The sequence below is a fragment of the Morone saxatilis genome, unplaced genomic scaffold (assembly GCF_004916995.1).
Source record: "Morone saxatilis isolate NCDOM2014 unplaced genomic scaffold, NCSU_SB_2.0 Contig10, whole genome shotgun sequence".
NCBI classification, from domain to species: Eukaryota; Metazoa; Chordata; class Actinopteri; family Moronidae; genus Morone; species Morone saxatilis.
In genome coordinates this window covers 14,188,816-14,216,275 of record NW_023339652.1, presented here as the reverse complement: position 1 = coordinate 14,216,275, position 27,460 = coordinate 14,188,816, and the positions used below count along the sequence as shown (strand labels likewise).

General features: G+C 40.0%; 4 protein-coding genes across 5 annotated transcripts in view; 1 reads left to right on the top strand and 3 right to left on the bottom strand.

The window, feature by feature from the left end:
• The window catches only part of rpap3 (RNA polymerase II associated protein 3), a 5,577-nt gene extending 4,732 nt beyond the window's left edge, over window positions 1-845 (top strand). For both annotated transcript variants that reach the window (XM_035677881.1, XM_035677873.1), the window contains 3 exons: window positions 261-358; window positions 454-554; window positions 648-845. In XM_035677881.1, the coding sequence (XP_035533774.1) occupies window positions 261-358; window positions 454-554; window positions 648-733 (285 nt within the window). In that variant the 3' untranslated portion in view covers window positions 734-845. The remainder of the gene's footprint in view (window positions 1-260; window positions 359-453; window positions 555-647) is intronic.
• A 7,464-nt stretch (window positions 846-8,309) lies between these two features.
• On the bottom strand, window positions 8,310-10,761 carry LOC118340490. Its single transcript, XM_035678510.1, has 5 exons — window positions 10,518-10,761; window positions 10,135-10,392; window positions 9,048-9,296; window positions 8,873-8,976; window positions 8,310-8,614 (listed from the first exon to the last, which is right to left on the bottom strand). Exons 1-4 carry the CDS (start codon window positions 10,666-10,668, stop codon window positions 8,888-8,890), a joined length of 747 nt encoding a protein of 248 aa, XP_035534403.1. The 5' UTR covers window positions 10,669-10,761; the 3' UTR covers window positions 8,310-8,614; window positions 8,873-8,887.
• Window positions 10,762-12,907: 2,146 nt separating this feature from the next.
• On the bottom strand, window positions 12,908-17,914 carry mapk12b (mitogen-activated protein kinase 12b). The gene is made up of 12 exons (XM_035672637.1): window positions 17,573-17,914; window positions 16,620-16,749; window positions 16,437-16,495; window positions 16,240-16,351; window positions 15,993-16,022; window positions 15,527-15,574; window positions 15,317-15,431; window positions 15,132-15,203; window positions 14,738-14,817; window positions 14,276-14,354; window positions 14,013-14,186; window positions 12,908-13,162 (listed from the first exon to the last, which is right to left on the bottom strand). Exons 1-12 carry the CDS (start codon window positions 17,689-17,691, stop codon window positions 13,098-13,100), a joined length of 1,083 nt encoding a protein of 360 aa, XP_035528530.1. The 5' UTR covers window positions 17,692-17,914; the 3' UTR covers window positions 12,908-13,097.
• Window positions 17,915-19,260: 1,346 nt separating this feature from the next.
• On the bottom strand, window positions 19,261-27,019 carry mapk11 (mitogen-activated protein kinase 11; the record flags this gene model as incomplete). Its single annotated transcript, XM_035678930.1, is given in 11 exon segments — window positions 19,261-22,420; window positions 23,152-23,325; window positions 23,526-23,604; window positions 23,853-23,932; window positions 24,369-24,440; window positions 24,541-24,655; window positions 24,745-24,792; window positions 25,468-25,497; window positions 26,365-26,476; window positions 26,721-26,779; window positions 26,890-27,019. Coding segments are annotated over 11 exon segments (973 nt in total), but the record flags the coding sequence as incomplete, so codon positions are not given.
• Between the last annotated feature and the right edge of the window lie 441 nt (window positions 27,020-27,460).

Here is a 27,460-nt window from a genome sequence, read left to right as displayed (position 1 = left end):
TATCAAAACAGTTGGCAATTAATTTAATAGTTGACGATGAATCGCTGCAGCTCTCGACATTCTCATTGCCATCGTCAGCCTGGTCTGATCTCTATAGATGTCATTTGAATGTGGCTTTACATTTGACAAAATACAGTCTCTGCAATGAATTGGATGAACAAATAAGACTTGATGCTGAACACAACCTAAAGATCAAGATCACTCTGCATTGTTTTGTTTTAACTGACACTCTCAGCCTTGTTTTTGTTCTCATCCTGAAGCAAATCAAGCCCGACGCGTACGCACACATTTTCCACCACTCCCTTGAACCTGACATTCTCAACCAGATCCTGAGGACTCTGCATGGTTTCTATATCAAGTGAGTTTTATGAGGCACTGAGAAGGAAATAATCCAGAAGCGAACTGGTTTACATGTGTAGTATTGTACTGTACATTAACGCCAGTCTTGTGCAGGAATGAAGCCCCCACCACCACGCTGGAGATCCTCAAGAGTCTAGCAAGTGTGAGACGCTTCGACATGGCTGTCATGTTCATGTCGTCCCCGGAGAAGAAAGGTTGAGTCTCTTTGATGTACTGTTGCAGAAGATGACTCATACTTTTCACCCACACTGTCCATCACACTGATTACTGCTTTTCTCTTACCCCAGTGCTTAAAGAAGTGTTTGACTTCCTCCACCAAGCTGAGCTGGAAGGATCATCTGTCACAGCCTTGCAGAAGAAGTACGGAGTGTGACGCTTGGATTTAAGGCAAAGCTATAGATTTTAAATTTGTGCTGCATTGTTTTCAAAGCCAACTGAACAATGTAGATATATTCTAATACTGAATAAACTTTCATAAAAATTCACTCTCTCTAATTTGGACTGCTGTATTATGGCCCTTTATCTGTGGAATAGGATGCCATCTTCCTTCTCTGTTCTTGATGCTGCATTTATTGAAAGTTGGGAGTTAGAAATTTACACATTTTAAATTGTAATTCTGATGCCATTCAGTGTTAAAGTTCATAAAAACAGATACTTCCAGTGTAAAATCCGGTTCCCTGTGCAACAGCTAATGTCATCATTGATACTCTCTGTATTTAACCATTTACTGCACAGCTATTTCCATCAATCTATTAGCATGCATTCTGAAAATAGTTGTATAGTCTATAGGTGTAGGATTATGCACATCCAATGTATTTGGGCTCAGATGCTGCATAAAGGCAAACTATACAGACGGTGGAAAAGGACCTGTATGCTGAAATCAGCTGAAATTGACACTTGAAGCTCAGATTACAGCAGATATTTTACTCTGATACTCTGGGATCATAAATGTATCGTCGTGTTAAAATAGAGTCAAATCATAATGTCCCAACAGGAAGGGACGTTCTATGAGAGGGAATTGTGAATTTCCGACTTTCCAATTAATCTTGAATGCAAGGTAAAGCTGTGGATCGGTCTCTGTGAGTACTCCGCCCTGTTTGAATCTTCCTCCCGTTCTCAAGTAAATCCTGACGCTGCATTGGCTAAACCAGGTTAGACTATAAAGAGATGGAGGTGTTAAGTTGGAGTCACAAGTGTTGCTCTGAACTAGAAATATAATTGTATTTTGAAATTTGTGTGTGTGCTGTTAGAAAAGATTTGACCTACTGTAGTTACTAACTCAACATTGTGTGATCTAAAATGTGTCAGATGGGTGGTGAATTAACACTGTAATCAGTAAACGCACAGTAGGTAATTGTTTATTAAGTATAATAGTGCATATTGTTTGGCAAGAGAAATGGGAATACATCATGAAAAGAAAATGATTAGCCTTGTGTAATTAAACCCCAAATCGTATTGCTCAAGCACACAATCCATAAGTCCTTTCTCTATACCCGTCTAATCTTGTTCAGGGTCACAAAGAGGTTGGAACCTGTCCCAGAATGCATTGTGATAAAGACAGGGAAACACCCTGTTCAGGTTGCCAATTCCATCACAGTCAGCATACACAGTGCTTGAGCAAATATACCCTTACACATACAGTAAGTGTCATTACTAAAAAGATTACCAAAGTATATATCTTTGTGTTTGCAGATCAGAAGAATTTAGTTTGCATGTAGAGTACAGTTCTTCCAGTGTCTCAACATCCACACCAGTGAGGATCTGCAGAAAGATGCACATACATTAGAACGGACAGCAGCTACGAGCTTCGTCTAAATTCGCTCAAACCTCCAACAGCAGCCTACCTGAGACACTGAGCGACTCGTAGGCCGTCGCCGTCTCCCCGGTGTATGTGTTCTCAGCCTGGCAGCTGATGGACTCTTTGGAAACATGGCGGTTCACAGTGATATCAATGGCACTACCCTTGATGGTTTTTCCAGACACGGTCCATGTGAACGTGCAGGAAGGAACGCACTCAGCTGAGCACGTAAAGCTCGCCGTGACCCCGATCTCAAGGGTGTCTGGTCCTGAAATGATCACGTTCAGTGGTCCATCTGCAAGAGAAGGGACACAAATAAAAGCCAAAGGTCTTTTTGCTTTTTCTTTGTTGTCAGAAAGGCTATGCAGTTAGGGATTGAAATAGATTTGGTTGTTAAAAAAAAACATGAGCTCAAATTAAATTTGTTTTATCATTACTTGCTATTTGCAGCGTTGTTTCATCATGCAATGACAATCCTGTAAAAGGGTTGACTGCCGTGCAGGTCAGGTTCAATGCTGGTTGTGCTTCCTCAAACTGCAAGGTCAGCTCCGGGCCCTCAGAAGTCATGTTACCCCAGGTCCAGGTGAACTTGCAAGCCGGGTAGCAGCTGGATGAGCACTGGAAATCATACTGTGTTCCCACAGTCAATATATTTGGTGTTACGAACCCAATACTATTCGGCCCATCTGTGGTTGGAGGTAGAACCGAAAGACAGACGGAACTCTTTAAAAATTGCATTCATTTACAGTATGATTTTTTTAAATCCAACAAGGAGAAATATTTTGCCAATAAAACATTATATGTAAAGTTATTCAGACATTTTAGTTATTGCATGGATTCATTGTTATTGGAATAGCTCTTTTTGTTGTATTTTCATGTACAATTTTAGCAAGGAAATGTCAGAAAAGAGCATCAGGAAAAGTCGGCAAAGCCTGACCTTCGTCAGCTTTGAATGTATGTCGTTTCCAGCAAGTTGACACCTAATTCCCCAGATCCACTTTGTTTGAACTTTTCAGACAGAACCATGAAGAAGTAAACTAAGTTTAGGACTTGGGACGTGATTTAGGACTTGATTGCAAAGACTTGAGACGTACTTGGGACTTGCAAAACACCTTGCTCCCACCTCTGTACTGAGCAGCCTTGGGCCTTGCTTAAGCAGACCTCCATATTAGTTTATGAAGAAGCAGAAAACATATCTTGATCTCTTTTGTAGCCACTTAATCTCTCCAGCGATTCACACAATGACAACTTGGTCCACGTCTCTAACATATTGGACACCACTGTCTCACTCCATAATGACATGACTGCGATGACCACAGTATACTTACAGATTACTTGCATGTTGTAGCTAACCGACTGGATTGGGGTGTCACTCTCTGTCACCACACATTGGTATAAACCTGAATCTGACCACAGGAGATCACTGAAGGTCATTGTGGTGTTGTCAGGGGAGAAATTCAGTCCTTCAGATGCTGGCATTGGGCGTTTGTTCTTCAGCCATGTAATGGACACTGGGTTCTGAGAGCCGACACACTGCAGGGAGAAAGAGTTGCCTGCCAGTGGTGCGGCTTGAGAGGTGGGACGCACCGAGATGGGGTCTGTGCAGAGAGAACATTCAAAACACCAAGCATAGACATGAAAGACATGATGTGATTAGTTTCTTGTACCTGATACCATGTTTTATTCATAAATCAGGTGGTAGCAATATCACACTCACCGGAGACAGTAAGGTTCTTAGTGGCGGTGATAGTGGTGTGAGATATGGTGTTTGTTGCCTCACAGATCAGAGGCTCAATCTTAGCATAGTCACTAAAGGTAATCTCCAGGTGACTAGCGAACTTTGGCTTGTCCCCCTGGTTCAGGATGGGTATCTGGATTAAGCTACCCTGGAAAGTCTTCCCCATGTACTTCCATGTGAAGTCACAGGATGGGATGCATGTGGCAAAGCACAGGAACGTGTACTGGTTTCCCATCACCACTTTACTGTCACCACTGATACTAATGTCAGATGAACCTAAAGAAGGAGATATGAAAGAGACATTTTAATGTATTGTGCTCTTTTTACAAGGTAGAACTGTGTGCAATCAAGGTCTGCACCCGAGTTTTTACAGATGTATCTCACAGTCTTCATCAGCAACTTGAACTGGCTCAGGAGTTTACTTGCTTTATTTCTGTGATAAAACCACTGAATCTAGGTAAAGTTAGCTAACATTAGCCACTGTAAGCTAGTGGTCATAACAGTCCAAGTAAAATCCTGAGTGTATGAAACTGATGAAGGCTGCATTCGATGGCTAATGAATGGAACTTTTCATTTGTAAAAGGACGATCGTGTTATTTCTCCTTTCTAAATTGTATAAATCACACTTTAATCTCAGCCGTGTAATCCAAATGAAATCTATAGCTGTAAAGTTATATAAATCATAGGATAATGATCATTAAAACACAGAAATGCAATCCAAATGTAATTAGAGGTCCCTTTGAAAAGCATCTAATGACAATGTAATATGCAAATAAACAAGTTACAGAAATTTAAATCAAACAATGCATTTCTCACTGACTTCATTCATGTATAGCACAACTTTAACAGCAATCACACCCATTTGTCTTACGCAGTATTCCCAGTGGGGTATATTGCATGAGAGAAATGTGGATTTTCTTTTACATTTGTTGCTTTTTCTTAAACTTATTTATTGTTAATTCTCATTAGAGGTTAAGTTGTTTCACATACTTGCCACCCACAGAAACAGGGTCGTAGAGATGTAGAGGTGTGAGACGGTGTCCTGAGCCTCACACAGCAGAATTTCAGAGTCGACTGTGTTCGTAGGTGGAGTGACAGAAATTGTGTTGCCTTGCGAGGTACTGAACACCTCCTCATCAATGACAACGCTCCATGAGTAGCTGCAGGAAGGGTAGCAGTCAGCTGAGCAGGTAAAGACGGATTCAGCACCAAAGGTGAGCATGGGTGGCCCGCTGATCTTTACGTTCGATGGTCCAGCTGAAAGATTTGTAAGGAGATTTGGTTGAAGGAAGTGATGCTGAAGGAACTCATGCATTTGAATTCACTTTGGTTGTTCATACCCGTCACTTGCAGCGTCTTCTGGACTGTGGCTGACTTCCCTGTGGTGGGATTGACCACTGTGCAGGTCAGGATCTGTGTGGGAATTCTGTGCAGAAGCTGTAGGCTCAGCTCAGGCCCCTGAGAGGTCACGTTCCCCCTGGTCCAGCTGTAGTGGCAGTCTGGGAAGCAAACAGACGTGCACTGGAACCCATAGAGGATTCCCACTGTCACTACGCCGACCCCATAGATCTCCACTGAGGATGGCCCATCTGATCATTTTTCACAAAAAAAAAAAAAAAACATTAGAAAGTATTCAACTTGTGAGGAAATTGTAACCTGTGAAAGAAGACTGACATTCAGCACAATGCAAGAATCAGAAAAGAGCAAATAAAGTTTGCTTTGGTGCAGTTTTTAAACATTTGATGTCAGTTATTCAGAGTCAGAATTAAAAGGATCTTACATGAGGTTTCCCCCACGGCTCCACCCTGCTCCTTTTCACTGGCAGAAAAACCTTGGATATGATGAAAAGAGAATACATTAACATCATTCGTTCTCTGGTTGCAACACTGCAAGCCAAAACAAATCTAATCTAAATAATTAGACTTTAAAAAATCATGTAATTAACATTTTTCAGAACTGATAATTCTGCTGAAATGCTGGTTAATGCTAGCAGGCAATGACTGAGCAGGGCAGCCTCTTACCTGCCAGGCAGGAGAGCAACAGCGGCAGCAGCAGACGGGCTGAGTGATGAACCATGGTGTTGCAGACAGTCTATCCACACTTCTATAACCATCCACATTCTTATAACGTACGGGAAACAAAGGCCTTGCCCACTGTTATCGCACACTCACACAAAACACAGACAAATGAGCCAATGTTCCTGGCAAAGGAGGGCAACATGTTGGTTATCAGCTGGGTTTATTCTCTGCAGAGGGTGTGTGTACAAGCAGCCGACGAGTTGTGTGGTTTTGTCTTCTGTTGGTTGTGGTTGTTTCTTTTGTACCTGCAGTGTTAATCCAGGTCAGATCGTGTGGCTCCCTCTTCTTTCATATCTTGCGGATGTAAAGATTCTGAACTCAATTTATCACACAATCTTGAGAGAATACAACTGCAGCTGTCTCTGGAGCTGGGGCTGATATGTTTTGGTGTTTACTTTGTGGTTCTGTTAATGTAATTATCTTTTATTAATGCCTGTACTGTATGTTATCACTGTGTGAAGTCAAAGCTACACTACTAACAGTTCTTGCGTGTTGTCAGCTTAAATGTGTAATAAGCACTCTTCCTTGTTCTTCTCACCCACTAAGAAATACATTTACTTTGCTGATGCGCACAGCAAAGTACATTGATATTTGTTTGCATTTGGGGGCATTGTGTGAGCTTTAGATTTTACATTTTGGGTTCATTTTTGCTCGACTGTATTTTTTGGACAGGATATAAGACATAAAAAATATATGGAGAAATTATTAACTAATAATAATTATTAGTAGTAATTATTATTAATAATAATATAGTTTACCTTAAACCATCCCTATATATATATATAGTTAGGTAATCGTATTGTTACATGTGTTTTAGTTTATCTTTGTTTTTGAGTTGATCTTTTTGGTCTTTGAGATTAATATTATTGTATTTTACTTCAATATAATGTTTTATGTAACTCAAGGTGTTGAAAGAACAGGCTGGAAGCAGATGGTGAAAATGCAAGGGCAAGCTGATCCCCCGTGGTAGTAGGAGGCAACGGGCCAGTGACCCCCAAAACACTTGGGGGAAGTGGCTCCACAAGCTCCAGGGACAACATCAGAATAAGCCTCAGTCCGAGAAGACGCGCTAGTTCCTAAGGAATCCATTAAGATACTGCGCAGAACCCTCAAGCTCCCAGGCCTCTGGTAGAGGACCCGAGCTTGAGGATGACACAGATACCACCCCAAGAGGGTGAGAGGGAAGTTTTTTTTTAATATATATATATATATATATTATTCATTTGTGGACAGCAGAAACATAACAAACATTAAACATCTCAAGCTGCTGAATCAGAGCTGTCCAAAGTGGGCTTCCCAAACCACATCCTCTAAGGGATAAAGTTTGGGCACCCCTGATCTAAATGCCCCTCTATGTTCACTAGCTAGTCACTGACTGTGTCTGTCTGCTGTTTGGTGCTGGGCTGGTAATTAACAGTTGGTTTATAGAGCTTTATCACAGAGAACAGCTGTCTGCTGCATCTAAAAACAATGCTGTGAGAGGGAAAGGTTAATTTTTTTCATTTTCTTATTACTTAAATGTTTACGTTGGAAAGAAATAATTGCACTCAGGAAGTAACACGAGCTGATCCAGTGGATTTCCACTGAATGCACCCCTGCCCTCTAAGTTATACATATTAATAATAATAATAGTTGCGTTTAACAATGATTTTATTTCCTATTAGAGACAAAACTTTGTCTAGTGACTCCCAAACTGTGCTTCAGGGTCTCTCACAATTACAATTACTGTCACAATGAGAACAAATTAGTGCCAGTGATGTAAGTGTCAAATAAACCTAGAATGCTGTTGGTGTGGTTTACAGTCCATCTTTTGTAGATCAAAGTACTAGCCACAGTGAAGTACTTTGACTTGCAGTGTTTGTCAGTGGACTAATAGGAACCCAGGGTGTGTCGTTTAACCGTCAGTGCTGTTTGCCAATGTAAGATTACAGCAAGGGTACCTGAAGCGTGTAGAATGTTGAATTTAAATTACATATGAGTAAGACATATAGAGAGTGTAAAGTACCATCCGACCTGCAGGTGGAGCCTAGGCTGAATCAAGGCTATCAGATCAATTTAAGTTCCAGAGTAGTTTAAAGCCCTACACACACACACACACACACATTTTTTCACACTTAAATGACTGATACTAACTACAGCCTTATGTTTCTTATTAGTTCATTAGGATTAGTGACCTTTGATCATTTCCAGCACAGCCCCACCCAACAACCTGAGCAGAGGTCGAGCTGCAAACACCTGCGTCTGAAGCTACTACACTGACATATTGGATTTATTTAAGATTTTATTACAAGTGTAAGATGGAGTGTTTGGTAACCTAAGAAAAAGAGTCTCGAGATAAAAGTCATCAGTGCATTTTATTTATCTACAGGCATACATTTTTTAATATTTCAGATGTACCAATGCAGAAGAATCGTACAAATATCCTAACAAGTCAACAAATTCTGACATTACATGTGCACACTCCCTGCTGCTTCAATTGCTCTCGCTAGAAAGTGCAAACAGGGTTCAGCCCACTGTCAACATGCAGACTGATGGAAAGGAATAATATGCAGTGTGAGATCACAGGTACATGAGTCATTAGTTCTCCATAATTCAACCACCTTTCTTCATCACAGGGTCATTCACAGGTTGTAGAAAGACCTGACAGACGGATACAAAGACAGAGAGAGAAGATGAGAAAGGATTTTTATGATGGAACAAATACAATAAGTCAATACCTGCAATTACAGCTAAAACAGTTAAATCAAATTATAAGAAATCAAACTTAGAAAATCTACAAATAACAATATTAGTAAATGTGAAATAATAAAGACCCATACAATTATGAATAACATTTAAAAGCAACCAAAAAAAGAAGATTGTCCCATGCTACAGTAGGTAATCCTCTGTAAGTGTCACCTGTTTGCAGTGGGATCACAGTGTGAATGCAGCAGAAACGATGAAGGCCAGCAGCAGCACAGCTGAAGTCTTTCCAGGACGAGTGGACAGGCTTCGATCTGACCCTGAACACAAGAAAATGGAGGTCAAACAAAAAAAGACGGTGTTAATATGCTGTAAGATTAAGATTATCTACCTGTTATTTGTACAGTTTTTGAGGCTGTTGCTGTCTTCCTCGAAGCAGTGTTTTGTGCCTCACACTTGAGGGTGACAGATTTAAGTGGATGATCCACTGTCATCTCAATCACATTGCCCCTCACAGTCTGACTGTCCACAGACGACACGTAGCGACAAGAGGGCAGACATTCAGCAGTACACACAAACTTGTACTTTTTTGACATTTCTATTAGATCAGGGCCTTTGATCTGAATCTCTGATGGACCAGCTGAAAGAGAGATAGTGAGCACAGATCATTGCTGAGAAAAAGCTTGTAAACTGTACTTTATTTAAAAATGCTAATATAATAGACTATTTTATATGGTGTGTTTTCTTGAAATGTAATAACTGGTTCCAAAGTGCAAACCATCGAAATCAAGGTTGTTTTTTTTGGAAAACTTGATATATTTGCAAATGACAGTTCAGTTTTGTGTAAAAGTTTTTAAGTGATCTAATGCTCATTCATGAAGCCATATTGGAGGTCAACTAATGTTGGGGAACAACTTCCAGTTGTGTTTCTAAACGTACAAATTGTCTGTCTCAGCAACAACATTGTTAATTTCATCATTTCATACCTGATTATGTGTAGGTGTTAGCTGATTAGCTAACTTATAACTGGCCGTCTAATTAATTTACTTATTAAAGGAATAGTTTTACATTTTGGGAAATGCAGTTATTTGATTTCTTGCCTGTCTAATATGTGCGAAAACCAAAGTGTAAACAGTCTTGTTGTCACCTTGCCTGACAACCAGCCGAGATTCTAGGAAGTCACTGCTACCAGCCAAGAAATAGGCCGGGACATAACCCCCCATAAAACCACAACATGTCGTTCTTTCATTTTTTTGGCAAAATTTAAAAAGATGTAACACATATAGCGAGCTGTTGAGGTTTTTGTGGGACAATTTAGTTATCTTTTGACAGATGCAAGCGGCTAGCTGTTTCTAAGCTAAGCTTAGCTTCATATTTATCATACAGACACGAGTGTGTATACATTTTCTCATCTAACACTCTTTCCAGGGTTAGGACCTTTCACCCCATTAGTAAATCTAGTGAAACTCTTCACTTACATATCACGGCTATGTTTCGAGTAGCGGCGACAAACAGCCCGGACACACTATTGGTGGCTTTGCAGATGAGGATTTTAGAGTTGTCCATCTCTCGAGGAGTGACCGAAATAACATTCCCTTGACCACTAATCCATGGACCTTTATCTATCTTCCAGGCATAGGTACAAGATGGCCGACAGTAGGCGTGACAGCTGTAGGTATGGCTCACTGCCGGATTCATCAACTCAGGGCCTGTGATGGAAACGTTGGCAGGTCCAGCTAAGGGAAAGACATTCACAAAGCACAATAGTTGTGATTATAGGTCAATTATTCTAAGAGCTATGGTCCAAATTTTCTGTGCACCAATGCTAACGATATCTATCTATTTAACAACTATCACTTACCTAACACTTGCAGTTTCTTTGTAGTTGTGGCAGTCTGCTTTGCTTCGTCATCTGTGGCTGTACATGTCACTGTTAAGGCCTCCACCCAGCTGTTAACAGTGAAGGCTAACACATTGCCCTGACCCTGGGCGCTCTGTCCATCCAAAGACATAGAATAGGTACATCTGGGGCAGTTGGCAGCACATTCAATGCTGCTCGGCACACCCACAGTCACATAATCCAGACCGAAAATTGTACAGTTGATTTTCTGATCCTCTGAAAATGAACAGAACAGAATTACCACTACAATGTATCTGAATGTTAATGATTATTTAGATAGCAGCTTCAATATAGGTTTTATCGTCTATTTGAATGACAAATCACTTACCTATATCATCATCATCTAGTTCAGGGGTCTCTCCATCTGTAGACAGTACTGTCTGAAGGCCTACACAGTCAATGAAAACATATTCCATTGTTATCTAAAACCCAGATACTGTTGTTAAGCATTGAAGTTTAATACTATTTTAAATAACAAGGCTATGTAACTTTAACATTTTTCAAGAAATCACAAGTTTAAATAATTTAATTAATTTATTTAGTTAAATTCACCTTTGCAGTTACATTTTTAACTAATTTTAACACGTTTTGCTGCTATATATTCATACATGGTCTAGCATGACCAGCACAATTTTGGCTAATGTTAGCTCTGTGTAACAGTCATTAATGAGTCAGTTTGCAAACTTAATAACTTTTTTGTGCTAGCTTTAAAGTATCTTTTTGCATTATCCCATTGTAACTGCTGTAATTGCTTTAGCAAATGTTAAGTTTGCAATAACCTATATATTATTATACAACAATGTAAAAATATCACGTTAGGCAAGAAGTACAAATTCAGCATATAAAATCTTACTTAAGTATTATCAGCAAAATATTCATATATATAAAACTAGCGCTCATTTTGCGGCAAAATACCCGTTGAGTGTGTAATATTATTATTCGATTATTTTCACTAAATGTGTACGTAGCATTTTACAGTTGTAGCTGGTTGAGGTGGAGCTAACTGTAACTATTTTAGGCCTATATAGTTTTGTGTCGTTTAATCTATAACAATGCTTCATATTTTAAAAGCTGTTCTTTTTTTAAATTCATCTGAAAAATAACTTTTAACTATAGCATTCGAGTAAAAGTACAATATACTTCTGAAAGGTATCGAACTAGAAGCATAAAGTAACTTGAAAAACTCAAGTGAAATAAAAGTATAGCTAAATTGCAATGTAGTGCATGATCTATCACATTTATAATATACACAAAGTGAGGACTTTTCCTAGTAAAGATACAGTAAAAAAGGGTTTTCCCAACAGCCGTTAAAATGGAAGCACTCCCACACTGTGCCAAAGGACCATATTCTCACAACTATAATCTGAGTCAGCCACTGATATTTTTATCAAGAGGAAAATCCTTGTATTACCTGCCACAAACAGCAGCAACAAAAGCCTGCTGAGATGTGAGTGTCCTCCATTCTGTTTAGATATGTAGGTATTATCCATTGTCCCGTAAGACCCTGAAGTGTACAGCCACGAGGTAATAGACAGCTGGAACTGCATAGCCAGTCAGTCAACATCAGCAGGCAAACAGCTCTTATCGGAGAGAGTTGGGAAGAAACATATCTGCCTCCTTAGTCACTCTAATGGAAAATCCATTGCTTTTTATTTATGACAGATCAAAGTCAGAAGAGTATGACTCACATTGGTTGACAAATAACCAATTTAGATCTATTTACTGGTGAATCTTGGGTATGTTTTCCAGATGGGAGTCCATGGAAAAGCTCAGTTGTTCAGCTAAAGTGGAGGATTAGCAGCACTCTTTTGTTTAGATGTCTAGTTTAGGGAGTGTTTTAGTGATTGTATGATGGTGTAATGGTTGGGAGACTGGCCCAAATAGGGAAATGTCACAGGTCTGGTCCCTTTAAAGGGGAATATGTCCCAAACGAATCAGGATTTCATATTGGAAAGCACACATATAGAACAAAATGTAACATGGTATCACTAGTACTCACTTACTAGTACTAGTAAACACCTTTGTCACGTTTAACGGTTCTGTGTGTCATTTACAGTTGGAAATTGTTTGAAGGAACCACAGTGGTTAATATAATGTGCGTGACAACATTATTCACTTCTGCATTCCCAGCATTCACCTTGGTTCTGTACAATAGGTGACCTCGCCCTTAGTTCCAGAAATACGTCCATTATCAGAATAAATGATCAAAATGTAAACAGACAGAAAAAACTGCTACTTAATGGAAACGCTAACTTTAAGGAAGCAGTAGCAGTTAGAATAAATTTAAACATGTCTAATAGATAACGGACAAAATAATCTGGCACACAAACAGAATGACAGCTGAGCCTCTGAACAATTGAGCAAATCACATTTATTGAAAGCAAAACAATCTAAAAATATCCATTATTCCTACACAAACACAACAAAGTCAACAAGAAAATAATATTTTTGGGTGCAAGTGTGTATGTGTGAGCGTGTGCAATTTGGTGTGTGAGAAAGTGTGCAGAGGGATGTGTGCACAATGTGTATACGAGTGTGCTTTTAAAGTGACGTCTCTCTGGAGTCCCTGGACGGCCTGAAGGTCAGTATCTCTGTGAAAGTGTGACCTGCACAAACACAAAAGAGATGATTATGCATCTGCCATTCTACATCATGTCTGTCCTATTTTCAGATCCAAGTTCAACCTGTTTCTCTCCTATTGTAGGATACTGATAAAAAATGGAGCCTTCCATGTATTATTAAGTGTTAAAAGAAGCATCAAGTAAGATCTTCAGTGACCTCCTCTGGCTAACAGCAGGTACTGTAACAACCGGCTACATAATTCTCTCCCCTCTTGTACATCTGAATTTCACTAATTTGCCTGCAAATTAATAAAACTAAATGCCCCTTAAAAGAAAATAAAGCTTTAATTGATTTTTTGGTTGTTAGCAAAACGTGTTAGCAAACCACATCCAGCTAAAAAGGAACAACATTACCATTCATTTGAAGTTGTGTTTGACAATATAAGTCCAATATGAACTCTCCTTTTAGTTCTGTTTTATTTCCACTAACTCCTGTGGGAAATTTTGGCTCTTTAGCAACTAAACGCTCCACTATGTTCACTAGCTAGCTGCTAACTTTGTCTGTCTGATGTTTGGTGGTCAGGTAGTGTTAAATAGGTTTGTCAGGGCCTTTTTCACTATAAACAGCTGCTGCAACTGGAAACAATGTGGTTAAGAATTGTGAGAGTGAACCACAACAGTAACGTTGCAGATCTTGACACCAAAGCAATGAGCTGAAAGAGGTTCAAATGATCCAGAACTGAGAGGAACTGCAGAATTTGGTGCTAATTTTCTGCAGGTTTGTCACTACAAGTGACACCTTTCATAATACATGTAGTCTCTTGACCTATTGTTGATATAAAAATATTGATGAATGCAGCTTTAAATCTAAATCGGCCTCCCTGCTCTCTCTTACGTTTCCACTGGTCCAGCGGCAGATCAATGTTGTCCATAGTCTGATCATAAGGCAGCGCTTCAGTCTCCTCGTCTGCATCTCTGTACTCGCTGAAGAAGGGCAGGTCAAGTGCCTCTGAGGCGCTCACCCTCTGCTCAGGGTCCAGAAGCAGCATCTTTTCCAAGACACACACTGCTGTTGTTGCAGAAACATATCACGGTCAGCATGACAGAGTTAAGTGCACCACCACCTGGGTATACTGGGGACCAGAGATCTTTACGTACCACTTGAGCTAGCTTTGGAGAAAATTGAGTGCAAATCTTTTTTTGGCACTTTTGTCAGACTTCTGATGTAGTTTTTGGCCTTTCAAAAGAAGAAGTGGAGAGAGGGTTGAAACATTCTTAAAGGGTTACTTCCTCACACAGTGTGGCAAACAACAAGCAATGGTTCAGCAATAATGAAATACTTTTAAATACATTTAAATGAAAAATGCATTATGAACATATTTAAACAAAAGAAAATCACCTTAAAGTGTTATTCCACCCAAAACATATATGAAGCATATTCTCACAGTCACTGGTTCTTCCAAATATGGTTACTACATCTGTGTTGTCTATTTGAGTTTTCAGGGAGCAAACTACACACTTCACAACCACCTTTCAACTTTACAGCCAGTGAATGTTTCATACAGATTTTGCATTGAGTGTGTCTTTATCATGTGAGTCTAACACCGGAGTATGACTTACATCTTGGCTTTGTAGCTTCACAACGAAGTCAGCAGCTGGGGTTCCTGTAATCTTCATGATTTCTCTGAGCTGGTCCAGATCTGGCAGCAGCTATGGTTAAGTGTAATCCGTTGCATGTATTTTTACCGTTCAAATATGAGCTTTCTATATAGTTTATAATGCTAGTGTGATCAACGTGACAATAACATACAGTAGACACTGGAAAACAGGCATTTAAATGATTTTTTCATTACTAAGGATGGATTTCATTGTTAGTTTAGAAGGACAGCTACCCTGGATAAGAAGCAGACTCGTTTTTCCTGATTTTGACACATTATAAGACAGTTACATTTTGCAGGTTTGACACGATCTGTGCAAGACAAAACCAAGCAGCGTTGACAACAGTTAAGGATACGATCATTTCCTTTGAACAGTGGTTTTCCCAGCAGCATCTCTGCCATAATACAACCTGCCGACCAGATGTCCACTGCAAAAGAGAGAAAATGTCAACTTCTTGTAAAATTTGGGTTATGAAATAGGTCTCTTTGCATTTTGCTGCACCCCTGTTCACACAAAGTACTGTGAAGAATGACGGTTTACCAGTTTGTGTGTAGTGCATCCAGTTGAGGATGACCTCAGGCGCTCGGTACCAGCGTGTCACGACATAGCCGGTCATTTCTGCGTCAGCCTGTCGCGCCAGGCCAAAATCGAGTATCTGAAGCAGAAAAATTGTAGAAATGGAAATGACATGAAAATGTGTAGATGTATGGGATGATCACATTAAAACAGCTTTGTGTAAAGTTGGTTTACCTTTAGCTCACAGTCTGGGTTAATGGCTAAATTTCCAGGTTTAAGGTCCTGTGGGATACAGAAATGTTAGACAAAGGAGATAATACTTACACAGTCAGTGATATGAGTCATTAGAAGACATTTGTTTGTATTTTTTTCATATTTTGAGGTTTTTGGCTTCCTAAGACACACTTATGTGTATATGGGCACTTTGGATTCCTGAACTTTGACTGGAAGGCTTCTGCCTCTTCCAGGGCTAGCAACAATGAGCAACATCCAGCCATTCAGTACTAAAGTGGGTAAATTCAAAGAGAGATCTAGAGACATGTGAGACATTTCAATAACAAAATCTAACAGACGGCGTATCATTCTGTCTTGAGTTCAGAAGACTCCCTGTGTGGGAATCAGGATGAATGGGATTGAGTGTGAAAAAGAGCAAGAGCCCCACCCCCAAAGCTTATAGTCTGAAAGGTCAAAGTTCACGCACCCTGTGGATGATCCCTGCAGAGTGGATGTACTGAGGAGAGAGGAAATACAGACAACATCAGCAACTTCAGCTCAGCTCTCTGAAACAAGCATTTGACCCTCACTTTTTACTGTAATTATCAACAATGTTGAGTGATGGTAAAAACTGTAATCACATTAGTTTTTAAGTAAACTAAGACTTAATGTACTCTCATGTTCACCACTCTAACAGATTGTCATATGATGCATATATATGCATTGGTTGTCACCTTGAGTCCTTTCAGCATCTGATAGACGAGGAACTGCACTCTGTCTTCTGTTAATCGCTCCAGCTTCATCAGCTTGCTGAGGTCAGTGCCCATGAACGGCATCACCAGGTAACTGCGGACAAGAGAAGACGAGTCGAGTTTCCAGTGGAAAAACATTAGATTTTATAATCAGCATTCAGGAATGGACGGAAACTTACAAGTCACGTAAGCGGTCCAATGAGATTTCAGCAGTAAAAACATCCAGGAGCCCAATTACCTGATCGGGAGAAATAAAAACAAACAGAAAATCTTTATTAAGACTGACCCCTAAAACTTATCTTTCAATTTCAGCTTTAAAACACATATCCCTTCTTTCTTTTGTCTGTGAAGAGTGTTCTTACATTTTCATGCTTCATGTGTTTGAGGAGTCGCAGCTCTCTGTAAGCCCTTTTGGCGAAAAGTTTGGACTGGAAGGGCCGGTGAAGTTTCTTGATGGCCACCTGCGTCCCCGTCCGGCGGTCCCATGCTGAGCTGAGACAGACAGACACAAAGGTATATTTTATATATTATGTGACCCCTAAAAACTAAATTGTTGTATCCAAAACCAAAAATGCAATTTTTGTAGCAAAACTTTAATCAATGTCTATGTTCAACATGTCCAGAAGGACATCCACAGGTGTAATTAATAACATGTAAATGGAACAGTGCCTCATTAATTCTATTAATTACACCCCAACCTTCCCTGCTATGACAAGTCACGATGTCTGCTGTGACAAAAAGGTCTGTATGTGATTGAAGACAAAGTAGTGGTGCGTTCTATACACTTAACTCGGGGTCTTTGACTTCTTTCAACAATGAGACTGGGGGTTGGTTTTCTTTGTTGACCCTCATCCACACAACACAATGCAATGAGAGGCCCTGCAGAGCCAGCTGTGGAGGAACTACTGACCAAAATACCCCACACAAGCAGAACTGCTGCTGGAGAAAGTATACTCAAGTAGAGGTAAAAGTACTAGTGCAAATATCTACTTGAGTTAAATAAGGCTAAACTGGCTCATTGTTATTGTTATAAAATATCTAGATATCTAGAGTACTTTTTCTTTAGTTTACTGGATGCAAATGAAAACAAAGAGTATTGGTTGCTTTCCTAGATACTATTGCACTAAAGAGCTTATCTACTTCCACACTGTATCGACATTAAGAGGTGGTTTCGGGTGAGAATGCATTTGATTTGAATTTGAATGTGATCACATAGTCCGACATGGCATAAAGCCTGTCTCTCAATCAGCTGATAACACAAATCCAATCACTCCTTCTCTGAGTTGTAAAGCTGACATTTTCCTCCTGAACTTACCACACAGTCCCGTACGCTCCTGTCCCGACCTGCTTCAGGTCCCGGTACCTCTCCGGAACCTCCCACACGGTTCTGTTTACCTCCTGCCGGGAGAACCCCGTCCTTGAGCGCACAGCCATACCCTACCGACTAGACACGGCTGGATGTGGGTCCCCTCGACTCTCGGGTCCGGTCCGCTGCGTCCTCATATGTTAAACAAAGTGAGTTTTTATTGTAAAACGCAGCGGAGACGCGCAGTCGGTAGCGCAGAGGAGAGTTTGTTGGGGCGCAAATTCCTCCAGCTGAAGCAGCGACCACTTGTGCGCGTCGCAGTTACACCCCCGACACACACACACACACACAGACACACACACACACATTGTTACTTGTGGTTTCTGGTCGCCCAGGGCAGTCTATGGGTGTGTCTACAATGTGTGTGTTGGGGGGGGGGGCAAAACATCTGCCCACCCTAAGGTTATACCCCTATACACTTAGAATACTTATAATAATGTTTCTGTAATGTCCCTGCAGAGGAGGCAAAATCACCTGCAACTTCAAATGACTAGTGATCATAAAAGGCCATAAAAAAGTCTGTTTATAGAGGCCTCATCTAATTTTTTATCAATTATATAATATTTTTTAACCGTTTTTTTTTTACTTTTATTATTAGTTACAGAGTAAAATTGGAAAAAAATAATTTAGTGTTGTTGTATTTCTATAGCCTATATGTATTGATCTTATTTATCTTCAGTGTATGTTTTTTTAACTGTCCTTTGGTGTCATTATAATGTTATACACCATACTATACTATGTTACACTATATTATACTCCATATCATACACTATATTCCATATCATACTAAGCTTCATTACATTATACTATACCATACTATTGTATACTATGCTATGCTATATTGTACTATTTTATCAATCCAAACTATACTATATTATACTACAATATACTATTCTAGACTAGACTGTATTATACTATACTATAAGGATGCTCGGGGATACCAAGTACAAGTACTTACATTTAATACAGACTACAGATTAGAGTACTAAATAATACCATTACAGTTCAAACAATGACATTTTATTTTCATCAAACGTTTCTCACTTGTATTAAACTACCTATTTCATAACATATTATTGTTTGCTTCCTGTTTCACAGAACCTTATCCCAGAATGCATTTTCTCTACTGCACACCCCTCCTCTTGACAAAAGCAGAGCAGTTTGCTCTACTTTTGTCATCATCTTAAAATATCTCCAAACTGCTGACACTGCTTCGCCTCCTCCGGCATGCTCCACTAATAAATAGTTTTATGATTACGATTATGAGTACATGAGAACAGTATCAGACTGTTTTGGGTATCCAAGTATTGGTATCAGTGCATCCCTTCAATACTGTATTCTTTCTACGATATTATTGAACCTGGCTGCAGGGATTTACTCTTATTCAGCCACAATACTACTAAATTCAACCATTGATTTTGGACATCAAGGCCTTGCTCTCAGTTGACGTACCAATTAATTCCAGTGGTGGATGGAGTTGAGGTCAGGGCCCGTTAACAAAACTTTAATACATGTTTATGAGACTCACCTCGACCAACAGGACAGAGCCTTTCCCAAACTGTTGCAGCAGTGGTGGAGTATGTGGACAGGGGTGTCTATAAATCAAAATGGCTGAATATATAAGACAAGAAACATACTGCCAAACAGAAACGACGGTGTTTATTCTGTTGAAGCCAAGACTTGCCAAGTCACGTTACCCGTTGATGAATGAAAAAATCATCTGAATCATTTGAAAACTGAGAGGAGACATTCTGTTTAGTGATTTGAAACTCATGGCTACCGTAGAACCACATGCCACCATGTATTCAAAAGACGCTTCTAACTTGTAACATACATACAGTATACGTATACATTCGATTTGCAGTTTGCTATTCAAATCCACCACATATACAACATCCACATAAGCACATAACACTTTAACATTCAGAGCTCTAACACGCTTTGACTGAGACAGACAGTTTTGATTCATTTGGACTGTAAATTCAACATTTCGCATTCCAGTGTTAATGGACGACTTGCACAAAAGGCTACATGTAGCATTCCAGTGTGAACCATTGCAGGGGGAAAAAGTTAAGAGCAGGTTTCCTTTTTATTCTTGTGTTTTTTTTTTATTATTCCTAAATAGTAAATTGATGTTTTAGCAGAAATAATCTCATTGAGTAAGTGGATTAAGCCAGGGAACCACAGTTTACTTGCACAGCTATGAAGGAACACTCTGCAGAACGAGCTTGAGGCTCTAAAGAGCTGCTAGTGCTGCTCTACACCTGCCATTAGTGTCCAACTTGTATCCAGATAGTATACAGGTTAAGTGTAAGAACGCATCTGCAGCAGTCGGGTATAATAAACCTCATGTATGAGCTCTCCCAGATTGCAAATTCCCTTAACTTTAGTTCTTACTCAGTTGTTCGTCTTATATCTGCAGCAAAACCTCAAATAAGCTTCAGGGCCAACCACATGTATATTCCATACTCTATTTGTAGTAGTATATTAGTGTTTCAACTATCTAAATCAAAACTAACTTGCAGCTCATTTGCTAATCTAAAGACTTACAAGTGTTGCTACTTAGAAAGTCAATTAGGTAAAACTCATTTATATCTGCTTTACACCTGCCTTTGGTGTCCAACCTGCATCCAGATAGTATACAAACTAATAATGTAGATGCAGCAGTCAGATATAAACTTGATTTATTGATAATCTTGATTTCTTAGCTTTTTGTCACCCCAAATGCCATCTGGCATGTGTAAATGTCTTTTACTTCTTATTCTGTTGTTCATCTTATATTTGCATTTAATGCGTTCATATTAGTTATTCCTTTTGAAGCTGACATTTAAGGTTTGTGGCTTGATTAGATTTATTTAACCTTGACGAAACTTCTGAGAACAATCTGTTTCAAAACACCAACAGAGTACAGTAAATGCATCTTAAGTGTGCTCATGAATACATTTATATCCCATTAAACATGATCAGATATCTGATCCGAAGACTAGGGTTCTAGACTGTACTTCTTAAGTTAATATCAGAGTACTAGACTGTGCTCTTTAACCTATTGACATTTCATCCACTGACCTTCAGTATTAAGCTGGAAAACTTGTGGTTCATTGGCTCTGCACACTGTGGCTTAACACAACCAGTTTATTCCTACCTCAGCAAAAGGTTTGTGGAACTAAAAGTCCAGTCTGCTGCAAGACAAATGACACAATGTCAGTGAAGAAGTCAGCCTTTTGATGTAATAATATGCATATGTGTTGAGCTCAAGCTGCTTATACAAATGTATTTGAGGGCGTACCTAAAGATGGGTATGGGTATAATAATGTTAATTAGATTATATATATAATATATTATATTATATATAATAAGCTATGAACTGTACTTGTGAAATACTCACAGTCTTGGTAAAGAACATGGTCACTAATGAACCTGAACACTCTGGTTTGTTTTCTTTATAACACTCAAGCATCGTGAAAACTGAAAAAAGGCGGAAAAATGAAAGATCACTAATGAGCTCCCTTGTTGCCACGAGCAGCCAAATATGGCTACTTTATGGGAATCATCAGCCTGGAGGGTTTGACCAGTCATTGCTTGGATGGAGCTACCAGTTGAGTAATATATCATTATCCAACAAGAGTCACACTGTCTGGGAACTGTTTCTAACAGTTTACAAAAATGCCCGTAATCTTATTTATTGTAAACACAAACCGGGGCTGTAAAAGACACAGCAGAGAACTATGGAAACCTGATGGAGCACTGTCAACAGGTGATCAGAAATCAGCCATCAGCGGAAACTGTATATGAGAAGCGAGGTCACACTGTAAACACAGACCTGCAGCACAGTCACTCTGCTCCAGCTTTGGCATATATTAATTACCTTGCTAATCAATAGCACAGTTGGTGTTTACTATTCTGTAAGCAGGAGAGGATGATTCCATCCAAGGAAGAGCAGTAGTTTTTGTTTGCCTTTTTTTTTGTTTTTTTTTACTGTGCGGAAATTATACAGATAAAACCGGTTGAAAGTTGAACACATTTCCTGGTAATGCCGCTCTCTGAATCCTCAGGCTGGCTTTCCAGCAGTGTGGCAGATGCAATAAGCAGTCTTGATGGTTACAATACAGCACCGGTAATATTCTGTAATAATAAAATGCTCATAAGTCATGCAGTAGTATGGAGGCGAAATGCTAAGCATGATGTGGCATTGCTGCAAGCCTTTAAACATGAATACCATATATGAAAGCAGTGACTGCTTATAGCATGTGTCATGATGAGGGACCAGACGGCACTCTGTCGTTGCTTTGGAAATCCTAGTGTGCGTTTTTTCCCCTTTTTTCTTCCTTTGATACCCTTCTACCAGTCTGTAAACACAGTTCAGTTCCATAAAGTTGCTCCCTCCTATGAACCCTTGCGTCCTCTGCGATCCCTGACATATAGCCACGTTGAATGGTTCCTCATTTTACCTTCACTGAGCGGAAACATAAGAGGAAGCAACTTTCTGGACTGGAAAGCTCCTTCTATCGGATTCTAAAATGCTCCCTGTAATTGCAATGTGTGCATCTGATCCCGTAGAGACCGTCCTGCCCTGCTGCTCAAACAAACTCATGACAGGCAATCAAACACACAGTGAGCAGAGGGAACACAGAGTTTTCTTCAGCTGGCCCGCCACAGTCCTTCTTCCGCTCACTGAGTATGTGTTCCTTCTTCAGGTAAAGGTTGAGGCAGAGCAGAACAAGGATTACTGCTCCGCCTGAAGGCTATCGGTCTTGCTGCCGGATGCTTTGAAGCTGTTCACTTCTTCGAATACCAACTCTATGCACACATGGAGAGAAATAAGGGAAAAGAAAACACGTTAGAAGTGTTTGAGCCATGTAAAGAGGCTGTGAGGAATATTTCAAACCTGTTTAAGGTGAAAAAAACCCATAATGAAATGGTATAAAACCCTTCTCATCGTCGCAACACAGAGTAATTTAATATAAAAACCAACCAACCTCTGGAACAAGCTTTTATACAGTGCTATTATAATTGTGCTTGTTCAGCTTGGTATACTGATCTATCAAAGAAACTTAAAAATTAGGATGCAAACCATGCACAAAAATTATCCACAATGACTCACATTAGCCCCGGGGCATTTCACAAACCATAAAACTTCCCTACGAAATGAAACGTAATCATATTTATGACGTTACGAATGGCAACTCTGAATATTTCAGTATTTGGTGGTATAGTCAGCATTCCTGCGACAAACATACAAGCTTAAACTCATCATTGTGTAATCCTCTAAATTAAAAGCTCTGCAGCTTGAAGATCACTTTGGATCTGTAGCAACATTCTGTGCCACTTCCTTAAATGCAAATCAAATCTGTCCTTCTAAAATTGTTTATAAAAGGAAGTGAGAGCATTAATTTAAAAGAAAGAGACAATATCTGAAATTTTAAAATGCCTTGGATAAGCTGCAGTTACTTCATGGTCAGTCTTTTATTGTGCTATCCACTGTTAGCTGTTTTAAATCATATATTGTGCTCCTTTCAAATTTGCTTTACCTTTCCATTCTTCTAGAGTTCGGTCTTTACTCTCCAGTGTTTGATCGTAAGGCGGGGCCTCTGGCTCATCGTCTGGATCATGGTATTGAGAGAAGTAGGGGTGGGACAGAGCCTCGCTGGCCGAGATCCTCCCATCACAGTCCAAAACCAGCATACGCTTCAGCAGGTCGACAGCTAACAGAGACAAAAACAGTCAGAGAGGTGAAGGACGGCTGGGATACGGTAGGAGGTTGGAAACAAGTTTAAACCCAAAGGGCCATGTCTGTGTAACTGAATTTGCAATATGGAGACAGCAACTAAAGCTCTAGCAGCCTCTCAAAGCCTTTCAATTGAATTTAAGAAGTTGATAATCCAATCTGTGGTGCATCGCCCACCTAGTGGATTTGCGCCTCTGAAGATCTTTTCCAGGTCCTGCTGGGGCATAAAGGGCAGAGACTGGATGTACTTCTGTGCCTGCGAATAGAGACCAGCGTTCAACTTGTGGCATGTGTCAATGTGGATCATTTGGTCTCAAACAGTTAGTGATCAATCACCCCAACACTGCCGCATATTGGCTATTCAATCAACAGCCATGTCAATGGAAAGTGCTAACCCAATAGAACAGGTCGCCTGCGTCAGCAGAAGCAACATGTGCATAACATCTTTTTTTTAAACCAAAAGTGCTTCCCAGTCTTCCCTCTATACATTCTTCCCTCTCTCACATGTTCAGAGCAGATCTTCTTTAACAGATCGGGCGTCGGAGTCCCAACCACCTCCATGATTCTCTTCAGCTGGTCAATGTCTTGCAGAAGGAGTTAAGGGCTGTTAAGATTTGTGAAACGTCACCAACCTGCAGGATTTGACTCGTCAAATTATCTTGTCACACAGGAAATCAACTTAGACAGAAACTCTACTTGCTGGGCTCCGCTGAAAGTCGCCTGTTTTCTAGACAGCAAGTCCCACAACACACAAAGACCAGTAAATCAAATTCGTTTTAGCTCTGCTCTTAAATACCGAATACAACAACCTAGATAATTCAGCCTTTTGTCATCTCTCCTATTCATTCCCCACTTCTCTCTGTTGACGCACCTCCCCTTCAGAAAGGCCTGGGATTGTAATGCTAATCCAGAAGAGGTCTGGATCCACAGGGCACTTTAAAGAGGTAATGGAACGTTGATGGTAAGAGGGGAAAAAAGCTGCAAATTGCAGCACACTCTTGCCATGCTAATAAAGGATACAGTCAGTGCCAGGAAAAAGGACTTTTCGATTCAGCAGCTCTCCCATAATGCATCCCACTGACCAAATATCAACTGGAACAGAAAACACCAGAAGTTAAATCGTTAAACTAACATTTAATGAGTATGCTTCTAAAAAAAAGATATTAGAAAAGCTTATTAAATGGCATCTTACCATTCTGATTGTAGTGCATCCAGTTCAGCATGATCTCTGGCGCTCGATACCAGCGAGTCGCCACATACCCTGTCATCTCATCATCTGTCTGTCTGGCCAGTCCAAAGTCTATGATCTGTGCAACAGGACGACCATTTTTTTAACTGATGGAGTTCATAGGCTGCAGTAAAGGATTTGTAGGTTTAAACTGAAGGTCAGTCTTACCCTCAGCTCACAGTCCTCATTTACTGCCACATTACTTGGCTTGAGGTCCTGGGAGAGATAGTCAAGCAGACAAAGGAGACAAACATGATTAGAATGAATATGTATCTGCAGAGAGAAGGATAGATATGAATATAAAACAACATAAACCACCAGCTTTTGTTTGTAATACATTTTTTGCTGTTTTCACTGTATTTATACAGAGCAGACTCATAGACATTCATCTTGAGGGCACCAATCAACTATTACAACTATAAATCAGTGGTTTCCAAAAAGCCATTCCTGTACCTTTTAAAGTCACTGCAACCTATTTTGAGTCCCGTATCTGACTGACTTTTCTATTTGTAGCAAAATATTAAATATTCAGTCCTTATGTCCAGGCAACTGGATTTCACTGACTTGGAGAACCAAAAGGGAACCACATGGCTGAACTGTGTATAAAATTATCCACGACATCTAGAATATTTCCGTTTCAATTAATGGTGCAACCATATAGACTCAGTGTAAACAAAAGCCTATCTTCAATGGAGAATGGGAGCAAGCTTATGATACTGCCAGACAGTGTGGAATGAGTTGATTTTTCCGATCTTAAAGCTACCTTATAGGGGGAAAGCTGTATGTTAAAAGAGGTTTTTATTTATTTATATTTTAAACCAGGCAAGTGCTGTTATGCTTTCTCAAGCTTGATAGTCAAAATGACAAGAAGGGCAAAGAGAAGGCACTCACTCTGTGGATCAATCCCGCTGAATGGATGTACTGTTCGACAGGCGGTGGGGTGGGGCAGGAGGATGGGGGAGGAGAGAGAGGACATAAAGGGAGACAGAGGTCAACAGTGCAGTTCACCATATTAGCCCCTGCCAAAAGGGAGACTGCTTTTGTCTGCCCCATGGTAACCGGGAAGGCCGAACAGCCGGCTGCTGGCCTGATTCAGTGTTAGCATGCAAGCTTTGGACACAATTCACAAAGAATAACAGAATGTCAAACTCAATATAAATATAGTGAGTGTTTGTGCAACATAGACTGTGGTTTCCAAATTCTGACAGAGAGATTGCTGACAGGTGGAATTCACTTTAACCATGACATACTACAGTGATTCCCAACCGGGGGGACTTGTACCTGAGGGGTACAATACATATCCACATATTGAGTCCTCTGTTAAACCTAAAAACTACATTACAAAACCTGCAAGTGAGCAGAGAAGTTGGGTAAAAGTAATGGATACATGGTTGAAATACTTAGCTAAGAGTGAGGGATAAATGTTGATATAATTAAGCAATAGACTGCAATTTCTATAGTTTGCTAAAAGTAATGGATAGCATAGATGTTGAAATATTAGAGCAATGGAAGAATGGTTGAATAGGCTAAATAAATAGCTAAAAGCTAAAAAAAGAAATGGATAAATGGTTTAAATGACCAACTTCTGCCACTCTAAGTTAGCAGTATGACAGCAGACTTGACCATAGCAACCTAGACATTGACAGTTCAGTTGTACTTGAGTTGTGGCAGTACATCAGACAAAAACGGTCAGGAACCAGTGGTATACTATCTGCATATTAACACATACATTATGTATGTTGCATTCAGTTCGCCGTACAGCAGGTGTATCATTATGCAGTTGATTACCTTGAGGCCGCGGAGAAGCTGGTAAATTAAGAACTGCACGTGCTCGTCTGACAACCTCTGAAACTTAACGATGTTATTGAGGTCTGCGCCCATCAGGTTAGTCACCAGGTAGCTGGAAAATGGGAGAGTGTATGTGTAAATGGTGGGGTTGTAGGGAGTTTCAGTTAAAAGGAGAGCATGAGTGATGCTGCCATGGCAACCGTCAGACATTTACAAGCTATCTACAAGCCCATAATCCCCTAGGATTGCCTCCACCAACACCACCTTGCCCTCTAATAACAGAATCTTTTCATTTTTGGTGAAAAGTAGACAGCTGTATATAGATTGTAGTAAATATTGAGGGGTGAAAGATTTACAGTTCATTGAAGTCCTCTAATGCTGCAGCAGGTGTGAAGACGTCCAGCAGCCCTATTACCTGCAGCGACAGAGACAGAGACAGAGACAAGCAGAACTGATCAATAACAGAGCGGAAACATGCAGGGAGCTGCGTCTGTCTGTCTCTGGGTATTTTCAAGGAACACTAACATTCTCATGTTTCATGTGCTTGAGCAGCCTGAGTTCCCGGTATGAGCGGCGGCTGTGGATCAGAGACTGAAAAGGCCTGGACAGTTTCTTCACCGCAACCTTCTGTCGCAAGACAACATCATACGCCGAACTGGAGAGAGAAAACAGAGAGAGATAAATATTAAAAACTTGTCTAAATGAACTTCAACATACTTATTGTTTACTGTATGAAATGTCAGTTGACATGGCTCCCCAAAAGGGAGTTTTTTTAAATGAAAACCATATTGCTTTTACTGCAAGTGGGCCTAAAAATGCTAATTGACATTAGTTTGACATTTTGCTTTCTTGCAGAGTTAAATAACAAAATGCATACCTCTCTATTGTCTGTCCTTTAAATATGAAGCTACAGCCAGGGAGACAGTTGAAACAGGAAAAAACAGCTAGCCTGGCTCTTTCCAAAGGCAACAAAAACGATCTACCGCCACCCTTGATGTTTACATGTTACATCTCCTCTTGTTTAATCTATACAAAAAACAACGTGCAAAAGATGATTTGCGGTTTTATAAGAGGGTCATGTGCAGGACAATTTCTT